Source organism: Geotrypetes seraphini, chromosome 1 (assembly GCF_902459505.1).
Source record: "Geotrypetes seraphini chromosome 1, aGeoSer1.1, whole genome shotgun sequence".
In the NCBI taxonomy this organism is placed as follows: Eukaryota; Metazoa; Chordata; class Amphibia; order Gymnophiona; family Dermophiidae; genus Geotrypetes; species Geotrypetes seraphini.
In genome coordinates this window covers 537,665,514-537,689,633 of record NC_047084.1, presented here as the reverse complement: position 1 = coordinate 537,689,633, position 24,120 = coordinate 537,665,514, and the positions used below count along the sequence as shown (strand labels likewise).

Sequence of the window (24,120 nt, the reverse complement as noted above, 5' to 3'; positions counted from 1 at the left end):
TCCAATCACAGGGCGTTTCAGGCCTCGCTTTGGTGTCCCCACCTACTTCTGTCAGGGAGTTGATCGTTCTCCTTTGACAACGAGATGCTGGCAGCTAACCACTCAGAAGGGGAGTTTGGGTGGAAGCGAGAGCACAAGAAGTAAGAATAAACGGATTCTTCTGTTGTTGCTAGCTGCTCTGCTTTCAGCCCTATAGACCCAGGATCCATTTCTCTTGTCCTATTTCCCCACCTTCTTCCTCCCCCTGTCTCCGCATTCATTTCCCTGCCATTCTTCCTTCATTCACATAGTACTGTATCTGTACTTTAACATTTACCACAGTACAAGTCCAAAAATCCAGACTGCTCAGAGATTGGGTCAGTTCAGAATTTACAAATTCTCAAGTAATACATCTAAAATTCAAAATTTAAGGACTAAAGAAGAAATGATCAAGCCAATTTGTTGATTTCTATTCACTAACAGATACAGAATGTTTATACTGTATTTAAGGAAAACAAAGAAACTTAATAGTATCTCTCATTGAATTAGACCATTTTAAGAGTCATGGAAAACACAGTAACATTTGTTTTTGAATGTTCATGTTTTCCTGTTTGTAACCTTTACTATAAACACTTCAGCATCAATTCCCCCCCGCCCCCACCCTGATTGTAATTTTGAATGGTTGGATTTTTGGACCTGCTCAATTCACCACTGGACCACCAGGGAATTGAAATGTAGGCATGGGAGGCAGGAGGGAGGTAAAAATCATCACAGGCGGCTGGGACAGGAGGGAATTCAAAAGGTACGTGGGAGAGGCAAGAAGGAAATACAGTAAAACCTTTTAGAGTCATTGGAGACTGTAGGCAGGAGGGATCCCTCTGGTCCCAACCCATCACTCAACCACCAGGTCTTACCACAGGCCAGGCAGAGGCCTGCAGCAGGTCTGGGAGGGGGAGCAAGTGAGTGCTGTCCCATATATATATACACAGTAAGCTGAGACCCCCATTTTTGGCCCCAAAATCTCTGCTTATTTTCTAGTATATACGGTAATCCCACAGCCCAGTATAATTATCCAACAGATATTCAATTAAAAAAATTAATTCTAGGTACCCTTAGATAAAATTTTCATATAAGAGATAACCCTTGTTCCAGTGCACTAGGTGAGACATTCTAGACCAGTGGTTCCCAACCCTGTCCTGGAGAACTACCTGGCCAGTCGAGTTTTGGGGATAACCCTAATGAATATGCATGGGGGCAGATTTGCATGCCTGTCACCTCCATTATATGCAAAGTTCACTCATGCATATTCATTGGGGCTATCCCAAAAACCCGACTGGCCTAGTTGTCCTCCAGGACAGGGTTGAGAACCACTATTCTAGACCAGGGGTAGGCAATTCCGGTCCTCGAGAGCCGGAGCCAGGTCAGGTTTTCAGAATATCCACAATAAATATGCATGAGAGATTTGCATCTCAAGGAGGCAGTGCATGCAAATCCATCTCATACATATTCATTGTGGATATCCTGAAAACCTGGCCTGGATCCGGCTCTCGAGAACCAGAATTGTCTACCCCTGTTATAGACCATAGGGTTATTTCCCTTTACTCACATGAGCTACAGAAAAAATCCATTTCAGGTTTTTCACTCTGCCTCCAGTGTACTTCACAGGCTAGTTTAGCGCCCTCTAGCAGTCTTTTCTTCTGCAAGCATGACTGCAGCTGTGTGAATGCTGCTCTCCCCATTTTATTATTTTAATTCGACATAGTTTCATCACTTTCGTGGGTATTTTTGCATTTGAAATGGATTTGAAGTTCTGCGTACTTGAGAATTCACAGACTGCAGTCTAAAACTGGCATGCCAGTCTGCTTAATCTTCCTTGGAGCTCTTGGCTGTCCCTGACCTAATCTCACTCCCTGTTAAACGGGGAGTCGAGCGCAAACTGTAATGTGCTTAGGATTTTTAATGATCTTTTTTTCAACTTTTCCCTGCTTCTCTAAAATTTTGCCAAGAAAACCGCTGGAATGGAGTCCGTAGGGTGTCCTAGAACATAAGAATTGCTGCTGGGTCAGATCAGTGGTCCATTGTGCCCAGCAGCCCGCTCACGCGGTGGCCCCCAGGTCAATTCATACCAAATTTGTGCAAAATTGCTGCCTTTAGAGTGTTTTTGCACCACATGCCGCATGGTACAGTCAGGGGGGGGGCGGTAATTTCAAAGAAGCAGGCGATTGCAAACTCAGCTAGCCCATTGGGTCGGCCACCTTTGTTTTCAGGGCTTGGTTCTGTGGCTTTGTCTGTCCGCAACGAGACGGACTCTCCGCAGCCTAAGAAGCACATGCCTCAGTCATCTAAGGGTGACTCTATGCCCCAAGGTCCAGATATCTTCTCAGAATTCATGAGATTTTGATGGTCTGAATTTTAACCCAGAGGTCAGACGGTTGGGTGCTCTTCTGTTCCCTCTGCTACGTATCTCAGTAGCTGAGTGGCCTCAGGGGGGGTCTCTGTTCCTCCTTCCCAGAATGTTTCATGGGTTCCAGCAACTGATCAGGACCTCTCTGATCCTTTATTGGACAATGCTGTACTTCCCAGATTTGGAAAAACGGTCTTGGGTGATGGATCCATGAATCCCTTAGGGGCTCCGGATCCTGGAAATGATCCTCTTTGCACATGCTCTGCATAGAGATTAATCTTTTGCTTTCTTTCTTTAATATCTGAAGGGCTGGAAAGAGCTGAAAAGTTCCTGAAACAAAGCAGAAGCCTCCTGCCTCCCCAGGATTAGAAATCCCTGCAAACCAGAGACCTAAATCTGCACTTCTGCTTTGCAAAGGGTGAGATGGAATTTTATGAGTGAACTTCCTGAAATATTCATCTTTCTCTGCATCTGCCTAGAAAAAAAGACATCTCCAGCCTGAATCTACCCCCATAGCTGCATAAGTCAGAGGGAAGACAGAAGGGAAATGTCCACACTAGTCTCTGATCTGGTAAGAAAACCTTTTTCAAACTTTTCTAGTCACAGAAAAAAGGAAAACCAAAACAAAACAATGGTTTTACTCCAACTTTCCTTTCTCACAAGCAGGCTCCTCTGTGGGTCTAAATGTTAGCTCATGTATTTTTATGAAGTATTCTTGTATTAAGTTTTATGAACTACTTTAGATTGGACTAGGTCTCAAGAAGGTGGTATAGAAATATAGCGTAATAAAACAAAGGCAGGAAGCAGCAGTGAGAGTAGTTATGATTGATTTCATTCTACTGTCAGAGCCAAAGGAAAGGTTCAAGAGAGCAGTTTCAGATATGAGAAGCTGGGTTGTAATATCACTGAAGCTACTGCACAAGGCTAGGAAGCCACAAAGAGTGAGCAAAATGGAAGATGAGAGGCAGAAAGTGCTTCTTTGAGCTCCTGCGGCAGCCAATGAATTCTAAGGGCAACATTGAGATCCACAGTGAACTCGGAAGTGGGGCAACATTTAATTCAACCTGGAGAAAACAAAGGCATAAGATCCTACCAATGAAGTAGGGGATGTGCAGCAGAGACAGGCGCTCATATCATAGGGGATATGAACGAGGGTTAATGAAGTCAAGGCAGGAAGAGAAAAGGAGTTGAGAGGACAGAAGATGGAGGACAAGTGAAGGCACTTAAATCATTTTTTTCACTTTATAATACCCCCACTCCTTGAAGAGACAGATGTTGGAGAAGGCAGGTGAAAGGGTTGTACATGCTGAGAAATCTTATTGTCTGCCATACTCTTAGGAACCCTGGACCCTTCCTTTCCCAGTATTTCACATTATTGAGAGGATTAGGTGCTTCCCCTTCTCAGCAAACTGAGGGGAGACAAACCCTCCCCCATCCGCCTGTTCAATGATTTTAAATGTCCTGTGAGGCCCTTGCTATAAATGCCCTATAACAAAGCTTATTACACACAGTAAAAAGAACTGAAGGAGGAGGGGCTGAGTGTATGCCATTTGCTGTTTCAGGTACCAATCACGTTTACTGATGTTGCTGCTTATTTTTGGGAAGCAGAGTGGGACGTTCTGGAAGAACGGCAAAGGGAGCTGTACAAGAAGGTCATTGAGGAGATTCATGAAATCTTGATGTCACGGGGTAAAGATGCCTTTCATCCATCAACTATGTATAGCTCCTTTGGATTGTAAAGGTCACATTGTCTGTTATTGGGAGCAGGTAGAAGAGCTTAGATCTAAAGATTCTGGTTTCATTCTCTGACCTTCAACAAGACACTTAATTCCCCCCACCCCCGACATCCTCCCGTGACACCCCCTTACCTTCCACTGACAAATTGGCAGGAGGGAAGCCCACTCCCCGCAACCTATAGGACTGTTGTAAGGACTAGCCCCCAAAATGTAAGGTTTTGGATGGGGTGATATTGCAGCAGACAAGCCCCCAATGATATAAGGTGGCGGACTTACAATCTGCCAAGTCCCGGGTTCAATACCCTCATAGAAGGTTCAGTAAGAAGTAAAATTAATGACAAGGACTGCCAAGAGTAGTTGCATAAAGAATATATTGTGCAGAAATAGGCTTGAAATTACAGAAAGGCAATGTTTAGAAAGATACATCAAGCATATACTGGGTTACAAATGTACAGAAAGTGATAGAAATAAGCTTTACAAATACAGAGTGGATTTAGAGACTGCTTGTGTGTGTGTGAGAGAGAAAGGACAGTTTATCTGCATTAATGTGTGTCTGGAAAAGTGAGAGGCTGTGTCCAGAGAAAATATATATCTATAGAGAGAGGGTGGGGGTAAGACAGCGAAGGTAAATGAGTCCAGAGAGAGAGACCGGATTTTAACCTCTTACATTTATAAGTTTGAGACTTGCTCTAAAACTAGAATCTATTGTTGTCTATCTTTTGTAAACTGTTTGAAACAATGGTAAAAAGGGGTGTGGGGCATGATAGACTGGAAAAGAAAAGAGGGAGCAACTGTCCCTCATAGACTGGAGTTACTATTAATTTCCAGTATCAGTCTGACAATGGCTTCTGGAGCTACTGTCCTTCTTAAGCACCAGACATTAGCACATCTTCAGAACCTCAGGGCTGTGCCAAGGCCTTTTATTACTTTTAAGCACTGATAATTTAGGCATTCTGAGGCTGATGTTCTATCTGCATGGACATCCCCCAAGATCAGATAATCTCCCATAGGCCTTTGCTGTCATTGGTTAGGCCAACAGAAAATGCTGACAGCTAGCAAGGTAAGGCTGGTCTGACAACTGCATGCTCAGAAAGATGCGATTTTAAGCCAGTCAAGGCCTTAGGCCCCTCCCACTGCATCCCAAGATGAATTGGGAGGGGGAATGTCTATCATTCTGAGCATGCGGCCTTATAGGCAGGAAGGAATGGGCTTCCATCCTGCCAATTTGTAAGCATAAGATATGGGAATGTCAGGGGGGTATGGAGATGTCAGGGGGGATGTCGGGGAGGGGGTAAATGGGATTGGTGGAAGTGAGGGAGGGAGAGAGAGATTTTTTTTCTTCCTGCCAATTCAGCTGTTTCTAGCAGGGGAATCCACAATCAGCTGAGCCAGCAGGACTGCACCGAAACTGGCTCAGCTGATGGGAAGTCTACTGAGTTTTTTCCCCCTCTTTGGGTGCTGGGAAGGGGTCGTGACCACTGGGGGAGTAAGGGGGGTTGTGCCTTAAACCCTCCAGTGGTATTCTTGTCAGTTTGAGCACCTTTGTGGAACTTAAATGCAACTAAACCAGGTCTAACTCCCTGTGTCTAAGTTCTGCCTAAGACAGTCCTGGGAAAGCTTTGATTATCCCTGCAGGACATCCAGGTCTAAGCCTGCTTGAGACACCTCTTTGAGCTCTGGACGTTCAGCAGCTTAGAAATTCTTCTGAACATCCAGGTTGGTTTTGATTATCTGCACTTGGACATCCTGGCTAGTAGAACATCCAAGTGCCAACTTAGGCAGGTTTTTGGACATTTCAAAATTTTAATTATGAGCCTCAAATTGTAGTTTAAACATCAAGGCCTTGGGAGATTTTGGCGATCTACGAAGTGGTAGAATAACAACCAAGAATCTCCCTGAATCACAAGTGAATTAGCTATTTTATTAGGTTTATGACATCATTTCATTCTTTATTATTCATACATTAGTTACTACATTTTCCAATTATAACACAATTACTTAATTAAAAAGCAATGATAAATTTCATACTCCAGCAATGTTCTTTTGGTTAGTTTAGATTACATGATTTCTTGTCAATCTTATTTTATTAGTAATTTTTCCTTAGCAATTCTATAAATCATAATAACTTAGTTATCATGCGCTATTTAGTTTCGCTTCTGTCAGCAATAGAAGGGCTGTTCTAATACAGTGCATTGTATATCTTAAATGTCAACACATTCTAGGACTTAGGAACTTCCTTTGGCTGTGCCAAAGCCTTTAAGCAATCTCCTTAAGGCTTTTAAAATGAAAAAGAGTATTTTAAACTTAGCCCTAGAATGAAATCCAAAAACCAATGCATGAACTTTAGAACTGGTATTGTTTGTTCATAAATATTAGTGCCTAATGAAAGGCAGGCTGTGATGGAATGTTTGAGTTGTACCTAGAGAATGACATGGTGACAGAGTTTGTCACTGTCCCTGCGGATAACCGTGGGATAACCGTGGGAAACCATCCCATGTCATTCTTTAGTGTCTCAGTCCATCTACACCAGCATTCTTCAATTCAAGGCTTGAGAGTCAGTGGTTGTGCCCATTCATACTCTGATTCTCCCCTCTCTCCTTAAAGAATGACATGGGGATGGTTTCATGGGATTACCCACAGGGACGGTGACAAATTCTGTCACCGTGTCATTCTCTCCCTTCCCAGTGGTTTTTCAGGTAGACATATATATAAAGTTTGGCTGTTCTCTGAGGCTAGACTGTCTTCACAGCTCAGGCTAAGTGCTGTGCATCATGGTACTATGGTTTCTGTGGTACTTTGTGGGTCTAAGTGCTTTGAAAATGAGTCCCATAACTCTTCTAAGTGTGTTACTAAGATGTCAATTTATGGAATTTTCAACTGTTGACAATCCAAAATAGAATTTTTAAAATATATCCTTGAAGTATTGTAGAATCAATTTTAGTATTAATTTTAATATTTAATATTCAGTCTGAATAAACATAAGAATAGCCTTACTGGGTCAGACCAACGGTCCATCGAGCCCAGTAGCCCTTTTCTTACAGTGGCCAATCCAGGTCACTAGTACCTGGCCAAAACCCAAAGAGTAGCAAAATTCCATGCAACTAATCCAGGGCAAGTAGTCTCATGCCCCATGTCTTTCTCAATAATAGACTATGGACTTTTCCTCCAGGAAATTGTTCACACCCTTCATAAAACCAGCTACGATAGCCACTCTTACCACAACCTTTGGTAATGCGTTTCAAAGCATAACTATTCTCTGAGTGAAAAAATATTTCTTCCTATTGGTTTTAAAAGTATTTCTCTGTAACTTCATTGTGTGTCCCCCAGTCTTTGTAATTTTTGATAGAGTGAAAATTTGGTCCACTTGTCTCCGTTCTACTCCACCCAGGATTTTGTAGACTTCAATCATATCTCCCCTCAGCCGTCTCTTTTCTAAGCTGAAGAGCCCTAACTTTTTTAGTCTTTCCTCTTACAAGAGGAGTTCCATCCCTTTTATCATCTTGGTCGCTCATCTTTGAACCTTTTCTTGTGCAGCTATATCTTTCTTGAGATAAGGAGACCAGAATTGAATGCAATACTCCAGGTGAGGTCGCACCATGGAGCAATATGTTCTTAGTCTTAATCATCCTTTTTAAAATAATTTCTAGTATCTGGTTTCCTTTTTTAGCCACCGCCGCACATTAGGCGGAAGGTTTCATCATATTGTCTACAATGACATCCAGATTCTTTTCTTGGGCATTAACCCCCAAGGTGGACCCTAGCAACCTGTAACTGTGATTTGGGTTAGTCTTCCCAATGTGCATCACTTTGCATTTGTCCACATTAGCTGCCTGTTTTACAAAGCCGCGCGGCAACAGCCCCGAAGCCCTTTAAATCTCTATGGGCTTCGGGGCCGTTACCATGTTGCAGCCGCTAGTGTGGCTTTGTAAAACAGGCCCTAAATTTCAACTGCCACTTGGACACCCAGTCTTCCAATTTCCTAAGGTCTGCCTGCAATTTTTCATAATCCGCATGCATTTTAACAACTTTGATCAGTTTAGTGTCATCTGCAAATTTAATCACCTCACTCGTCGTTCCAATTTCCAGATCATATATAAATAAGTTAAATAGCACCGGTCCCAGTACAGATCTCTGCGGCACTCCATTGTTTACTCTCCTCCATTGAGAAAAATGACTATTTAACCCTTCCCTCTGTTTTCTCTCCGATAACCAGTAGGTCAAGGCAGTTTATAAAATTATTAATATGTATAAGCTTGAACTCTTTTGGTGGCCCTCAGAGCTTTCTCATGTTCATACGGCAGCCCTTTACATGAAAAGGGTTGGAGATCATTGACTTAAGTCACAGATAGATGGTATATCAAATAAATGACTCTTACATAAAGTGGTAACAACTCTTTAATTACCATAAATTACTGTGTGCTAGAAGGATTTCTAGGAATATTCTCAACTTATAACACAAATACATAGAAAGCTCAGATAGTAAACTACACAAGGATAGATGAACAGAAAAATTTACCATGTAGAATAGAAACAGGTAGAAAAAAATTCTTATTACATTACATCAATGTCTTCTATCGCGCCAATACCTTTCAGTTCTAGGTGGTTTACAACAAGAAATTAGCCTGGGCATTCCCAGGGAGATTACAAGGTTGATAGCTATAGTATGCGTCGGGATCTGGGAATGGTCGATATGGTTTGGTTAAATCATTTGACAAATTACTTGAATAGTATGGTTTTCAGTTCTTTCCGGAATGTTTTGTAGTTGGGCGTCGTGGTCAGCAGATTTGAGAGGTGGTGGTCTATTTTTACTGCTCTGGTGACTAATAGATGGTCATATATTTTTTTTGCTTTGCATGCCTTTGTTTGGGGAGTGGGTAAAGTGTGCTTGAGTTCTCCTTGGTCTGGATGTGTTTTTCCAGATTAGGCGGTTGTTCAGATAGCTTGGTCCATTTCCATTTAGGGCTTTGAATAGGGTGCAGTAGAATTTGTGTTGTATGCATGCTTGTACTGGGAGCCAGTGTGAGTCTTGGAAAGCTGAGGTAATGTGGTCGTATTTTTTCAGCGAGTATATTCGTCTTAGGGCTGTATTTTAGACTGTTTGTAATTGTTTTAGCATGTTGGCAGGGCATGACAGGTAAAGTATGTTACAGTAGTCCAGGAGTCCTAGGATTAGCGCTTGTACTATGAGTTTGAATTGTTCGTTGTTGAAGTATTTTCGGACTTGTCTTAAGTTGCGCATGCCTTCTGAACCGTTTTGCTGATTTGAAGTTGCATGGTGCATGTGATACTGACTATATCAGGCCCTAAATCTTGGACTAGGGTGAAATGGCAACCCATCTTCCCTGACCCCCCTCTCCCCAGCTTTAAAAATTATTCAACAAGAGCCTTTCCATTTCTCTATGGAAAATTTAAGGTTGAAGCTGTTGTATAGATCTAGATGTATTTCAGGCCAATTTCATTGGCATGAAACCAGATTAAGAGGCTGATATTGAGACTGCGGAAATGATGCCGACTAGCTCCCATGGTTGATGCCGAGCCTAGACATTCAGGCCCCGATTCTACAAAGTGCGTCCCGATTGTAGGCAGCTGTAGGCATCCTACAGCTGTCTAATCAGCCAATCGGGAGGTATGTTTTCTAAAAAAAATGCTCCCCAGGCAGGTCGCCTATATTGAAGGTGCCTCCGGGAGCCTAAGGAGGCCGGCAAGCCCGCCTAAGGCTAAGCGGTAGCCTTAGGCGGCCCTCTACATCTCCCTAGTACAGCAGGAGACGTTTACAATGTAGGCCAGCAAAATGCTGGTCTACATGGTAAGTAGACGCGGCCGCTATATTTAATCGCGGCAAGGGATCTCCCTTCCGCGATTAGTATAGCGGCTGCAGCTACGGCCGCCAGTCTCTACTCCCCCCCGACAATCGCGGCAGGAGGGTGCCCAACCCCTCCTGCCCACAGAACCCACCATGGACGTCGGTTACAGAATCGGATTTAGTTTGGATGGGTGTAGGTCCGATTCTATATAGGACGCCCAGTACAGGCATCCTATACACTATCCGGGCCTCAATGCTGGGCCATTTCCAGTGACCAGCACTGAATAATCATTCTATTTTTGGCCACCTCAAACTTAGTCAGCTAAGTTGATTTTAAGCACTGGCCAGTTAAGTTATAGCAGCCAAAGATAGACTAGGTATTTGGGCAACCCAGTTTGGCCATTAAAATTGGCTGGTCAGCGTTTAAAATTGGCAGCTATCGTGTGATCTAGGCGGCTATGTTTTAGTCGCTAAGTGCTAATATTCAGCGGAGATATACAGCTATCGTTGCTGAATATTGACATTTAGCCAGCCAAATGCTGTTTAACTGGCTAGGAGTTGTTCCTAACTGGTTAAATGGTGCTGAATATTGGGTAGTAAGTGCTTAGTCTTGTTTAGTCTCGCCTCTGAATTTTGCTCTCAGGGTGAGTGCCTCACCTGGCCCACTTTCTTCACAAGGTTCTAATAGAGCTTCTCTGTAGTCTTCCAGTCTCTGGGCATTTTGCAGCAGAGTTCTTTCCTTGGATCTCCTGCTCTTTCTGACTAGTTTTAATGGATCAGGAATAATTCAAGGGGAAATGGTAGGGTGTTACCACCTCATTTTGCAAAGCTTTTGGTACCCATCTCCTACCTCTGTCTGAGCATAGCACTGTGGAGTCCCTTCAAGACTTCTGCAAGGACAAAGTTTAAAATATAATTATCACATTACCATAGATTATTACCAAAGTTTAAAATGTAATTTTTCACATTGACAGGTTATTCAATTGTTAATCCTGATGTATTATTCAGGATTAAACAGCAAGATGAAAAATATTTCAGCCAACACCATGATTGGAAAGAGAAAGAAAACATTAATGGACCTGCTAGTAAGTACATTTTAATGGATTTAAAAAGATTTGCATTTTCAAATCCCAAGCAATGGTTTATAGTTATGGTTAGCTTTATTTGATATACAGCTACTCTTCACTTAATGACTTACCTGATTAATGACCGCCCGGAGTTACGACCAGCTTGTGATCTTCCTATGCTCCTGCCCCATGAAAGCCATGATTAAAAATGTCTGCTGCAAGCTCCCACAGCAGTCGCGAAACCACAGGAACTCGTGAGACTGCCGTGGGAGCTCAAGGCAGTCATTTTTGATTACAGTTTTCACAGGGCAGGAGCATAGGAAGATTGCTTATGCCCTGCTTCACTACTAGACCACCAAGGGCTAGATTCACTGAGCAAACCGATTGTGTACCGATTGGTTTGCGACCCCTTTGCGACCCGATTTTACTCTGGCCCGATTCACTTACCTCTCTGCCGACCATCCTCCGATCTGCGCATGCAAATGAGGGGAACAGCATGCAAAGTAGGCAGGGACGTGATTCACTAACCAAAACCCTGCAACACCGACTGGCCTGGCCGATCACAAACAAGCGACTGCTGAGGACCAGTCGCTCAAGCCCTTTCCAACTGCCCTGCCTTCTGCCGCCCTGGTCTCTGCTCCAAACTCCTGCATTCAGCCCTGCTTCCTGCTTTCAGACTCTCCCGCCTGCCCTGATCTCCTGCTGCCCTGATATGCCTGCCTGGAACTCCTGCAGCCCCGACTCTCCTGCTGCCCTGATCTCCTGTCTGCCCCGAACTCCTGCAGCACCGACTCTCCTGCTGCCCTGATCTCCTGGGTGCCCCAAACTCCTGCAGCCCCGACTCTCCCGCTGCCCTGATCTCCTGCAGCCTCAAACTCCTGCAGCCCCAACTCTCCCACTAACCTGATCTCCTGGCTGCCCTGAACTCCTGCAGCCCCAACTCTCCGGCTGCCCTGATTTCCTGCCTGCCCTGCGGGTTTAAAGCGGGTTAAACCATGGGCCTCAAAAAAGTTAAAAAAAAAAATTTGCTGCCGGGCCCGGAGGTCCAGCGCATGCGCAGACCATCTACAGATGGTCTACACATGCGCTGGAATCGCTATAGAGCAATCCAGGCAGGCAGTTGGGGTCGTGATTCCGATCGGCCTCCTTTGCATGAGGGCGATTTGTGAATCAGCCCCCTGGACACGGATCGGATCAGAACCGTGCCCTTAGTGAATCTAGCCCCAAGGCTTTAAGATAAATTGTGGAAGGGTCCAGAACTTAAGGTTTGGGGGATAGGAGCGATGTTCAGACAATCCTCACTTAACGACCAATTTGCTTAACAACCTAGTCGTATGAACGGAACTCGGTCATTAAGTGAGAATAGTTGTACCATCTTTCCTTCAAAGATCAAAGTGGTTTATAATTTCTATAAAACTCAAGAAACAGGAAAAGTATTCCAATTCAAATAGGAAAGAGAAGTTTAAAAAAAAAAAGAAAAATCTCAGAGTCCGGGAGGGGGTGGAGAAAAAAAGACAGAAAACTGTTGCGTCAAGGGCCCACCACAGAACTGTACATGCAGAAAACCCAGTCAAAAAAAATCAGTGCTGTTAAGACTAGATCTTATAGGTCTGTTGAAAAAGATATGTTTTTACGTCAAGATTTAAATTTGATATAGGACTGTTCCAATCTGATGTACTGGGATAATGAGTTCCACAAAGTTGGTGCTACATAGAAAAAGTTTCTTTTCTTTGTTGATTTGTGTTGAGAAGGTGGTAATCGAAATCACTGATCATTCATCAAATGAAGTGCACAAGGGGGGTGGGGTGGAGGGGGAATGGTGAGAGATAAAAAGGACAGGTTGAATGAAGGGTTTTATGAGTAAGAACAAAAATCTTAATCTGAATGCTTGAAGGTTTGAGATCCATTATCAAATATGTTGTTAGCAAATCCTTAGTGCATCTTTTGATGCATGTTTATTGTGTTACAACAGGCCAGCCATTTATAACATCAGTGTTCTCACTCACTATTAAACAAGAAGATGAATTACATTGTATTGAACCTACTGAATCGGAGACAACAGAACAGATTCATCCTCCTGTAACAAGCAAGTATAAAATTCATCTTGAACAGCTTTATTTCTGTGCAGATTACAAGTTCTTTGGGGCAGAGACCTTTCTCACCCATTGTACATTTTTTACCTTTGTGCCTTTGTAACTGCACTCATGCATTGACTTACACATTTTGGATGCCTTCCAGTGAAGGTTAAAAACATCTCCTTGCAAAATGAATTAGAAAGCAAATTACCAATTGGGGGCACCAAGCAGCAGCTGTCTAATTAGTAGCAGCTGAAAGAGAATCCATTTCATTAATAAATGTATTATTGCAGCAGAAATACTTATGACCATTTTTCAGTACAAGTAACCACCCCATCAAAATATGCTGATCTGGATGGGAATATATCCAGATCATGGTGCAGTGTTTATATAAAAGGAGCCTTTCTGGACATGAAATTTGAAAAGCCAAAATCTATGAGTGTATAATAATTCAAAGTATTGCTACATTAGTTTTCTAAATCTAGCCAGTAGTCTAGAATATCCACTAAAATGATATAGTAAAATTAATTATCTGTGTAACTGTTATTTGATCCTTTTGAGAGTATGTAATGTTATTACTGCAAAGACCAGCAGACAATCTGCTACACAAACAGATATCATCATGCAACTAAACCAGTGGCCACCAAAAGATGATATAACTTGGCTTTGTAGCTGATCACGCTGCTTTTCATAGAGAACATTCGTTCTCTGAGGATAAGCATGTAGATGACATCATCCATGAACCCAGTACAGATACTACCAAGTACACAGTCACTTTAAATTTTTAAGGAATTGCCTGGATCGTGCATTTGACAGTACCTTCCCACCCTATGTTGGCTCGCGGGACTTACAGTTCTTAGTTTTCTGTGGAGCTGAGAAGCTATGTCTTCAGTCTTCTCTTCAGCAAGTCAAATTTTTTTAGTTTTTGGTACTCTCCCTTCTTTATCTTTCATTCTTTTACTCATGCTTTTTTTATTTTTAGCATTTCCTATATTCTTACCAGCTTTGATTTAATTTTATCAACTTTTAAGTTTTTGGCCTTTGGGCTACTTTGAGCCCTTTTTTTCTTCTCAGGAGCATTGGTTGTTTTCAGATCCTTTTTCATTCAAGCTCCTCAGGCCATTGAGCCCTTTGACTTCGCATCGGCTGTTTTTCCCTTCATGTCAAAATCAGTATTGAGTGGCTTTAAGAAATACTTTCAATATAATCGGACCAGTTTAGGGGCTAATCCTCATAATTGGTACATCCAGGTCCTTGGTCTTGAACAACGGGAAATTAACTGTGTCATTTGTCTTCATATGCAAAGAGATCAGTTAAAGCCCACAAACAATTTGAAAAACTTTTTGATACCACTTCAGCATCAACATTGAGCATGACTGGGGATTCAGAACCCGACACAAAGCCTCCTGTGACCCTGGCATCAACATAGACTCTTATTTTATCTTCATCAAGGACATAACGTCTAAAAAAGCTAAGACGCACAAACATTTTTCCCCTTCTAGGCATACCACTGTATCCTCCCAAGCATGTTCTCCATCCATCCAGATTGCGCCTCCACAGAAACATACCTCAACATCAAGGTCTCCCATGCCGTACCATCTAGTACAGCAGACTGCTTCCATGCCACTGTCACTTTGGTACCATCACCGTCTCTCCAGGAGGAAATCCAGGCAATGTTCAGACAAGACCTTTCATTGTTACTTCAGATGCAGTCCTTACAGGCTTTAAAGGCTTCCATGCCTGTCTCAGCCCAGCCCAAAGATGTATTGAAGCATCAATAGGAAGGAGGACAAGGTCATGCAGTCCTTCTCGACATTGAGCATCAGAGTCGGCACAGGCCTGCTCAACACATACATTATCTTTGATGGAAGATTTATCTCCTGCATCACTTCAATTCACAGTCGATACTCTTCTCAACACATGCTCCCTGATTCACCTACAAGGGAGTACTTTGAGCAGTTTGACTTGGACATCTCCATTCACTCAGGTGAGGAGTTACTAGAATACTCAACAGAAAAGTCCTATTTTATACATCAGATCCTTCACCTCCTCCTCAATGACACACATCTCTGCCTGAGAGTCTTTCTTTCACTGATTTCATAAAACAGCTGGGGTAGGCATTGCCCATCAAACTGGAAACGGAGGAGCAACTTCATTCAGAACTTTTTGGACTCCTTGACTTTGAAACACTACCAAATGAGTGCATTAAGGTACCTTTACACAAGTTGGTCTGATGGTAGTGGGTTATCATATGTTGTGGTTTTTCACAAACAAATTATTTTTGCTTCCAAAGGTACCTTTATACAAATTACGAAGGACAATTTTTAAGAACTGGGAGACTCCTTTGTCAATTCATCTAGCTTCTAGAAAAATAGGCACAATGTACAAATTCAGACATATCCTGAATTTGACAGAACTCAACCCTAACACCATCCACTAGTTGTTCAGTCTGCCACTAAGCAATCATACAGCTCACACACTTTTGCTCCTCCATGCATAGAAGCCAGAACATTAGATTCTTTTGCAAGTGTATATTCCAGTCTTCTATGCTTCTTAACAGAATTATGGACTACTAGTTTTATATGTCCATTTATTTTAAATCTTTGCTAAACAATTATCAGACTTTGACCAGGCCAACTATCAAGTCTCCACCTGTAGCCTAGGATCTTAATGTGATACTATTTGTTCTTATGAAGTCTTCCTTTGAGCCACTTATAACTTAAAGTCATTTTCCTTATAGCTCTCACGTCTGCATGTCATGTGAGTCAACTTCAAGCACTTGTATCAGATTCTCCATATACAGAATTCTACCATGACAAAGTGGTCCTTCAAACGTCACCTCAACCAGTCTTAGTTCTGCCTGTTTTCTTTCCAAAGCCACATTCCCATCCAGGTGAAACAGCTCTCCACAACTTGGAATGCAAACATGCATTGACATATTACCTGGACCAGAATAAACCTCTAAAAAAAAAAAATCTTCCCAGCTCTTTGTGGCTTTTGACCCTAACAGATTAATGGACTGTATCTCCTTCACATATACTCAGGCTGAGCTGACAGTACAGGGCCATGAAACAGCCTAGAATGTCAGGGCATTGGCTGCTTCAGTAGCTGATTTCTGTTCTGATTCTATTGAGGACAACTGCAAAGCAGCTACTTCACCTCTCACTACTGTTTAGAACATAACTCCAGAAAATCAGTCATTTTGGACAAACACTTCTGCAAAATCTTTTTACTTCCCGAGTGCCAACTTTCCCTCCAACCCACTAGGTTCACCACGCTCTTATATACTATGGGCCTGATTCTCTTTAGGACACCGATCGCATGCCAATCGCGCATCAGTGTCAGCCTTTAATATAAGCCCGTGGTGTTGTTGATAAAACTCGCCATTAAACCAGAAAAAACTCCTTTTTAAAACCAATGTGGCTAAGTCCATTAAAAACGGAGTAGTCACTCTAGAGTCCACTGTTGTTCAAAAATTGATTTCATTTATTCTAACGCCTTATCCACTGGTATCATCGTATATAGTGACGTTACATCAAGTGTGACTAATAGCCAACAGTGGACTCTAGAGTGACTACTCCGTTTTTAATGGACTTAGCCACATTGGTTTTAAAAAGGGAGTTTTTTTCTGGTTTAATGGCGAGTTTTATCAACACCACCATGAGATTGCCATGGGAGCGTCATTGGCACCCTCTTTAGCAACATTATACATGGCACATCTAGAAGAACAAAATCTTTATCATTCTCATTGGTTCTCTAACATAGTAGTATGGAAAAGATTCCTCGATGATGTTTTTTGTATCTAATATAAACCAGCATTTTGCAGGTCTACATTTAAGGCATGTATTGTGTTACTTTGGTAAATTTCTGAAGATTTGGAGACCATTAGCAGATTTTTGTAATGATTAATAACATTTTCCCATAATAAGAGATTTGTTAAGTGGGGATGTGGGTGGGTATTATTTTATTTACCTCACAATATGTATGAATTAATTAATGCATTTTGAAGTATTAAGTTAGATTTTCTGAAATAGGAAGGGAGGGCTTGGGGGGCTTTTTTATTTTATTTATATTTGTCATACATATTAAATGATTTACATATTATCTAAAACATTATAAAATATGAATATAAATATGATATATTGTACTTAAAGTATTCATGAAGGAAAATCAAGTGTGTTTATAAGATTTTATCTATTTTTCTGATACACTTGTAATATGAAAAAATGAATAAAGAAATAATTAAAAAAAAAAAAAGGCATGTATTGTGTGTCTACGGAGACACATAGGGACACTTAAGCACACCCAAGGCCACTTCCGGGTGAAACCACACCCATGCCCCATCTTGAGTGTGCTTAAGCATCCCTACTCGTTTTCGTAGACATGCGACAGACGCCTACAATGTAGATGCCCTTCCCTTTCCCCCCTTTTTTTTAAGTGCATCCCGATTGGCTGAGAGATGGCAGTAGGATGCCTACTGCCACCTACCAATAGGACACGTGTTTGCAGAATCAGACAGGTTGGGAGTCCCACATGTGACAACAGGTATATATTCTCACAAACTGCCCACCTCCCCTAGTTGGCTTCTTAGCTTTGTTACTGAACTGCAGAGGTTCCGTGAGCCAACGTTGGGCGGGAAGGCACTGGTACACATGCAGTATGGGTACTGCCTTAAAAATTTAAAGTATCCGTACCAGGTTCAGTGGATGATCTCACCCATGTGAGAATATATACCTACTGTCATTGAAGGATATCTTCTACAGGTAAGTACCTTTGCTTAACAGTTTTAGGCTATGAATCTGTAATTTTAGTACTGTGTGTGTGTAATTGCACTCTGGATGAAATATTGGCAGTGCTATGACAGAAGCACCTCCTTAATATACTGTATTACTTACAGTGCTTTAACTGCTATCCTGGTTTGAGGGTTGTGTAGCTTTTCTGTTCATTTTAATTCCAGGTTTTCTTTCATTTTCTTTTATCCAAAAAGATTTCTCCTTCATATTCAGATAAAGTTGCTTATCTTATGTTCTGCAGACATTTCCTTAATATATTACCTTTATGTTAGATATGTGGTAGATCTTAATAAGTAGTTTTGTTTTTAGTTTTTATCGTTTGATGTTCTATACAATATCGTGCATGTTTAGTTGTTACTCATCAAGAATGGTAGAATGAGCAGGCTACAACTGTGAAAATAAATAAATGTTTGGGTTTGCTTTCTGGCTCAATTAGCTGAATTGGTTCCTTAACACCATCAGTGTGCTGCCAGAATGCATTTTTCCTTGTAAGGAGCACAGAATCATTCCTCTTCATGCTGCACTGCTGGCAGCAGCTGTAAAGAGGGAGAAACCTTTTAGACTTACTTTGATAACAGGAGCTTTGGGATCCCATTCCTAAACATAATCTAATCATGGTTTTCTATAACAGGCTGTCTAGATATCAAACCTGACATTTTAATTCATATTAAACAAGAAGGATTCAGGCCTGAGTACCAGGAATATGTGGACAGAGGAAGCAATATGACAGGCACATGTGAGTAACTGCACTAAGTTGATCTACTTCATAATAAAAGGCAGTACAACTGAAAAAGCTCCCACTTACTGACTGGACACAATTCTAATCAACTTATAAGTAGTGTTCCTTAACACCTTCTATGAAGATAGTCGGGCTTAGCTCTCACGGAATCATAAGCACAAGTCTCTTTTAGCTAAGTGGTGCTAGATTTTTTTTCTGTTAGCTTCCAAAACTGGAAGGCATCTGAAGGTATTTTCCCATTTAATTTAATTAACAGGCATTCCAGGTAACAGCCCTGACCTCCCAATACAGGCTCAGAAAGTGGACGAGTCCTTTGTCAGAAATCAGCCCGAAGGAAGAAAGGACTTTATTGGGACTGTCACAGGTGAAAAAAACCCCAAAATTCTTTATAGAAAAATGCTGATTATGCTGTATTGTACATCACACATAGCAAATTGTAAGGCTCTTTGTCTGTCAAGACTGAACCATCATAAAAGACCTTGGGTCCTTGGTTTTGTGTAAAATTCAGGTCTCCAGGGTAGGTTTCAAGAATTTTGGGATAATGAATGAAATCGGAAGTGAAAGGAAATACTGCAGCAACTGGAGGTAAGGATGAGGTGCACATAACCTGCAGGATAATACTGGAAATAGTCCTTTCACTTCTGTTCATGAGCTATGACCTTGCTGCATCTGTCTGTCTATAAGCAGTATTGCTTACTCTGATATGTCATATGAAACTTAACCAAAGACAGTTTATTCAAAGATTTGATATACCACTATATGGAAGAATTCTTCATTGGAAGGCCAGGGACCACATGTGGTTCCCTAATTCTTTTCTCTCAGTAGTATATGCTCTTACCCACCATCTTGTCCAGAGGCTTTCTGCTGGTAGTGTCTCCAAAACAACTGCTCTGTTTCCCTTCAGGACTGCATGGTTCTCAAATGTGTTTGAGTTACTCTTGCAAGAGTATGAACAGTAAAGTTTAGACACCACTTAGATCAAGCTCACCAAGAGCCACATGATGCAGGAAGAAAATAGCTGTCCCTAGAGGCAGTGGCTGTGCCAAGATTCTGGGAAAGATCAGGTGGGGGCGTTAATAAATCAGGGAGGATTGGACGGCAGTGATTGCTATCAAATGCATTTTGCTTAAGTGGATGGAAGCGGAGGTCCCTTTGGCGTTGTCGAATGATTACATTGCTTTCCTGGGAACGGAGAGGAGTCCAAGACATTTCTTCCTTGCCCGGACGTGCATTTCAGAGAATTTGGGAGCCATTTTGGAATACATTGTCCCCGGTGGCTCGTAGCCGCCTTTTGAATTGCTAGCGTCCTTTTTTTTTTTTTTTTTTTGCATCAGTGAGAGTGGGTGGGGGGAGGATTGGGTTGTGGGTTGGGTTGATGGGGTGGGTTTGTTGGTTTATGGTGTGAAATTTTGAGCTACCCTGTTGCTCTTTGTTCTTGTTTCCAATTGTTGTTTTTCTTGATGCGCAATAAAATATATTTGACAATAAATCAGGGAGGAACCCAGCTTGGAAGGACTAGGGACAGAATGATGGTGGTTGTGACTGGGAGGAGATGTTGGTGGATGTTGAGATTGGTTTAGGGTAAGAGGAGTGTGTACTGGGAGAAGAGTGTGTTGGGGAGACAAGGTAGTCTGAGGGAGAGAAAGCGTCTAGAGAATTCATCATATTTACACATATTGAGCCAGATTCAGTAAAGGACACCCAAAGTTCGGTACTGGAAAGATCCACACTAAACTAGTATTCTATAAACGGTGATCCGTGCAATGTGCCTTTTTACAGAACAGCACAGATCACACCTAACTTTGGGTATGAGTACTTACACCTGCCAAAACCTGGTATAAATCCTTGCGCCCAACTGATAACCAAATATTCTATAATATCACACCTAATTTCTGGGAATGTCCCTGACCTGCCCATGGCCATGCTCCCTTTTGAGCTGCACGCCATGAAATTTAGGTGCATGTGTTATAGAATAGCGGCTAGGCAGATATGTGTGTAATTCCAAATTGCTGCCAATTAACATTGTTAATGGATCATTAATTAATTTGTGAATGGGTCTGCGACCAGTGCCCAAATTTGCATATCCAACTCTGGGCGACACATAGAGAATCCAGGGTATTGCTCTTAAATACACCTGAGCAACTGAACTGGCTACATCAGTGGAAAGGCTTTTCCCAATCTCTTATCACCCAGGGCTCTGGGCACTATCCACTCTCTTCAGCACTGATCCTGGCTCTCACATTAAAGTCTTTTTTACCAAAGTGGCCCTTTATGGGATTAAAACATTCTGAAATTTGTTCTTTTCCATATTTGTAAGATTAATAAGCATATTCTGTTTTTTGTTCAGCAGACAATGGATCTATGCACAGCAATGGTTGGGAGAGAAATGAATGGAAGAACCAAGACTCCTCCAGAGAAAGCCTAAATCTTTCTGTTGATTGTGAAGGAGGTATGGGTAAAGTACTTTTGGGCAAGTTTAAAGAGAGAACACAAAATGAAAGGAAGACAAACCCATGTGCTGAAAGTAAGAGACATTCCAATTGCAGTTCAAAACTTGAAAGAGAGACATTTAGATACTCTGAATGCAAGAAAAACTACAGCACATGCTCACAATGTATTGAACATCAAGAAACATCCGAATGTATTCTCCAGCTTCCTAAGGAGTCAAGTCATAAAGTCATCCACCAGGATAAGAGAAAGAGGAACCACTTTTCTTGTGACAAATGTGAAAAATGGTTCCCTAAGCAATCCAATCATGTGGCACGGAGAAGAATTCAGGCAGAAAGAAAACACTTTAAATGTCCTAAATGTGAAAAATGTTTTCCTCAGAGATCACAGCTTACATGTCATAAACTTTATCATAGAGGACAGAAACCATTTAAATGTACTGATTGTGAAAAATGTTTTGCATACAGGTCAGAATTTGAAACCCACAGAAGAATTCATACTGGAGAAAAACCATTTAACTGCACTGAATGTGAGGACAGATTTGCTAGCAGAGCCACCCTTATAAAGCACAAAAGGCGACATACTGGAGAGAAACCTTTTAAGTGCTCTGAATGTGAAAAATGTTTTGCATATAGATCAGAATTTGAAGTGCATAAAAGAGTTCATACTGGTGAAAAGCCATTTCATTGTACTGAATGTAATGACAGATTTTCTAGTAAATCATACCTTAAAAAGCATGAAAGATATCATACAGGAGTCAAACTTTTTAAATGCCCTGAATGTGGAAAATGTTTTGCATACCATTCAAACTTTGAAATCCATAGAAGAGTTCATACTGGAGAAAAACCATTTCATTGTACTGTATGTGATGAAAGATTTGCTAATAAATCAACCCTTAAAAAGCATGAAATATATCACACAGGAAACAACCCTTTTAAATGTCCTGAATGTGAAAAAGGCTTCGTATACAGATCAGATTTAGAAATCCATAGAAGAATTCATACTGGAGAGAAACCATTTAACTGCACTGAATGTGAGGAATCATTTGCTAGTAAATCAGCATTAAAGAAACATGAAATATATCACACCGGAGAGAAACCTTTCAAGTGCATGGAATGTGAAAGAGGTTTTGCTCAGAGATCAGAGCTTAGCCTTCACATGTTTGTTCATACTGGAGAGAAACCATTTAAATGTATTGAATGTGAAAGGGGTTTTGTCCGTAAATCACAACTCAAAATGCATAAATCAGTCCACTCTGGAGAGAAGCCATTTAAATGTACAGATTGTGAGAAGAGTTTTGCCCGGAAATCATATTTAGTGGCACATACAAGACGCCAACATCTTATATAGTAATAGAGTAAGGTTTGGTCTCGCCAGGATATGAGCAAAACAAACACATTTGGACATACTACCCCATGAGTGATAATCCTTTTAAATGGACATAATGTGTTTTGCTGTCACAAGAGTTTACACAGAGGAGGTCTGCAGAGATGAATTTTTGAGAAGGAAGAAAATATATATTTCTCTCTTTAAGGATCACTGGATGTTTTCATTGTGTGACTTAATTGTTTAATACCAGTGCCAAATCTTAGGAAGGTAACAGCTACCATTGAAATAGTAGGAAGGAAAAAAGAAGATTTCATACTGGCTACAGATCACCCTGGATAAAATGGTGCCTACCCTTCTAAGCACCAGGGATAATGATGATAGTAGTAACAGTATTGAAACTTCAGGTGACTATAACTACCTTGCTGCAGCTTTGGGCTTGACCTACTGCAATAGGAGATAAACAACAGAAATTCATTTAGAAGATGAAATGGATAAGTGCACATCTGAAGATAAAAAGGTGATAATGTACTGCTACTTTTAAGCCACAAACCCTATATTAAATCTAGAAGGTACACAAAGAGAGCTTACCAGAATCTGGAAGAAACAGCAAAGATATCAAAGGAAAAGCTGTGAAAGGCAATCGATGCAAATTTAATGTATCTCTTTGAACAGATCAAAGTAAGACATTATAAAATAGCTGACACGGTAGATGATGTGAAAAGAAGAATTTAGAGACTGAAAGGAGAGCCAACGATGAGTGTAAGAAAGCTGCCAAGTCTGCCAGAGCAACCGAAAGAAGTAAAATTAAAGATAAGGGTGCAATATAACAGGAGAACAAGAATGATATAAGAGTCCAGGAAACAAAGTGAAGAGTAAAGGCATGATCAGAAGCTACAGCTATGAAGAGGAGAGATCAAGAGCTACAGATTGTGGATGTTGATGTTCTGGCCTACATGAAGATGGATATGTATTCTAGGGTCAAAGGAAGAGAAATATTGTGATCCACCTAAATTTGGAGGATGGTGCAGAATATAAATGTTTAAATAAATAAATTCAACCTATGTTAAACCTATCCCCAAAGTAAAAAAAATATTTGTAAGGAAAATAAACAAGGCCACAATCTGCACAAAGGAATCATCTGTTGTCACAGGTAGAATGTTTTGCTCTAAATCAGTTTATTCAGTAACTTTGTTAACAATCTTTTAAGTTATCATAGCAAAGTGGTGTACAGTATGGTTAATAGCTTGACATAGTGAGATCAGCCTGTGCAGATAAACAGTCTTTAAAAAACAATGAGATGGTTGAAGAGCAATGTTCATTAAAAGAAGTCAGGAAGAAGATAGAAAGTTAGAGGGCAGTACTAAGAACAAGTGTTTGACAACATAATGGATAGCTCACAATGCATGAGGCCTTCAGCTGGTCAAGCCTTGAAAAGCCTGCGTGAAGAAAAGAATTTTTAGACCAGATTTAAATTTTATAAGAGAGGGCTCAGAACAAGTAGGAGCGAGTTCCACAAGCAGGACACTAAGGACTGAATTCTACAAAAGGTGCCGAAAAATTGACGATGACTGAAAATCACACTGAGCACTATTCTATAAATGGTGCTCAAATTTAGGCACTGTATATAAAATAGCGCTTGGTGCCAAGAACCACACCTAACTTTAGCTGCAAGGATTTACACCAACTAAACCCTGGTGTAAATCCTTGCACCTATATTAGGAATGGATCCTCCTTACTCAGTGTGTGT

General features: G+C 41.2%; 1 protein-coding gene across 7 annotated transcripts; it reads left to right on the top strand.

Moving 5' to 3' along the window:
* Positions 1-15: 15 nt before the first annotated feature.
* On the top strand, positions 16-23,727 carry LOC117352581 (gastrula zinc finger protein XlCGF57.1-like). Of its 7 annotated transcripts, none has more exons than XM_033929119.1 (8): positions 16-140; positions 2,691-2,801; positions 3,946-4,072; positions 10,897-11,007; positions 12,962-13,075; positions 18,489-18,593; positions 18,853-18,960; positions 20,944-23,727. In XM_033929119.1, exons 3-8 carry the CDS (start codon positions 4,063-4,065, stop codon positions 22,392-22,394), a joined length of 1,899 nt encoding a protein of 632 aa, XP_033785010.1. In that variant the 5' UTR covers positions 16-140; positions 2,691-2,801; positions 3,946-4,062; the 3' UTR covers positions 22,395-23,727. The 7 variants fall into 7 exon arrangements, with proteins under 7 accessions (XP_033785010.1, XP_033785008.1, XP_033785004.1 ...); XM_033929117.1 differs by having other exon boundaries at positions 2,691-2,954; positions 20,947-23,727; XM_033929113.1 differs by having other exon boundaries at positions 2,691-2,954.
* The last annotated feature ends 393 nt before the right edge of the window (positions 23,728-24,120 follow it).

Bases quoted from the DNA above. Each gene is read 5' to 3' on its own strand.
- LOC117352581 (XM_033929113.1), top strand. From the start codon at position 2,931: ATGTCCACACTAGTCTCTGATCTG. The intron at 2,955-3,945 runs GTAAGAAAACCT...TTGCTGTTTCAG, and splicing joins CCACACTAGTCTCTGATCTG to GTACCAATCACGTTTACTGA. The intron at 4,073-10,896 runs GTAAAGATGCCT...TCACATTGACAG, and splicing joins TGAAATCTTGATGTCACGGG to GTTATTCAATTGTTAATCCT.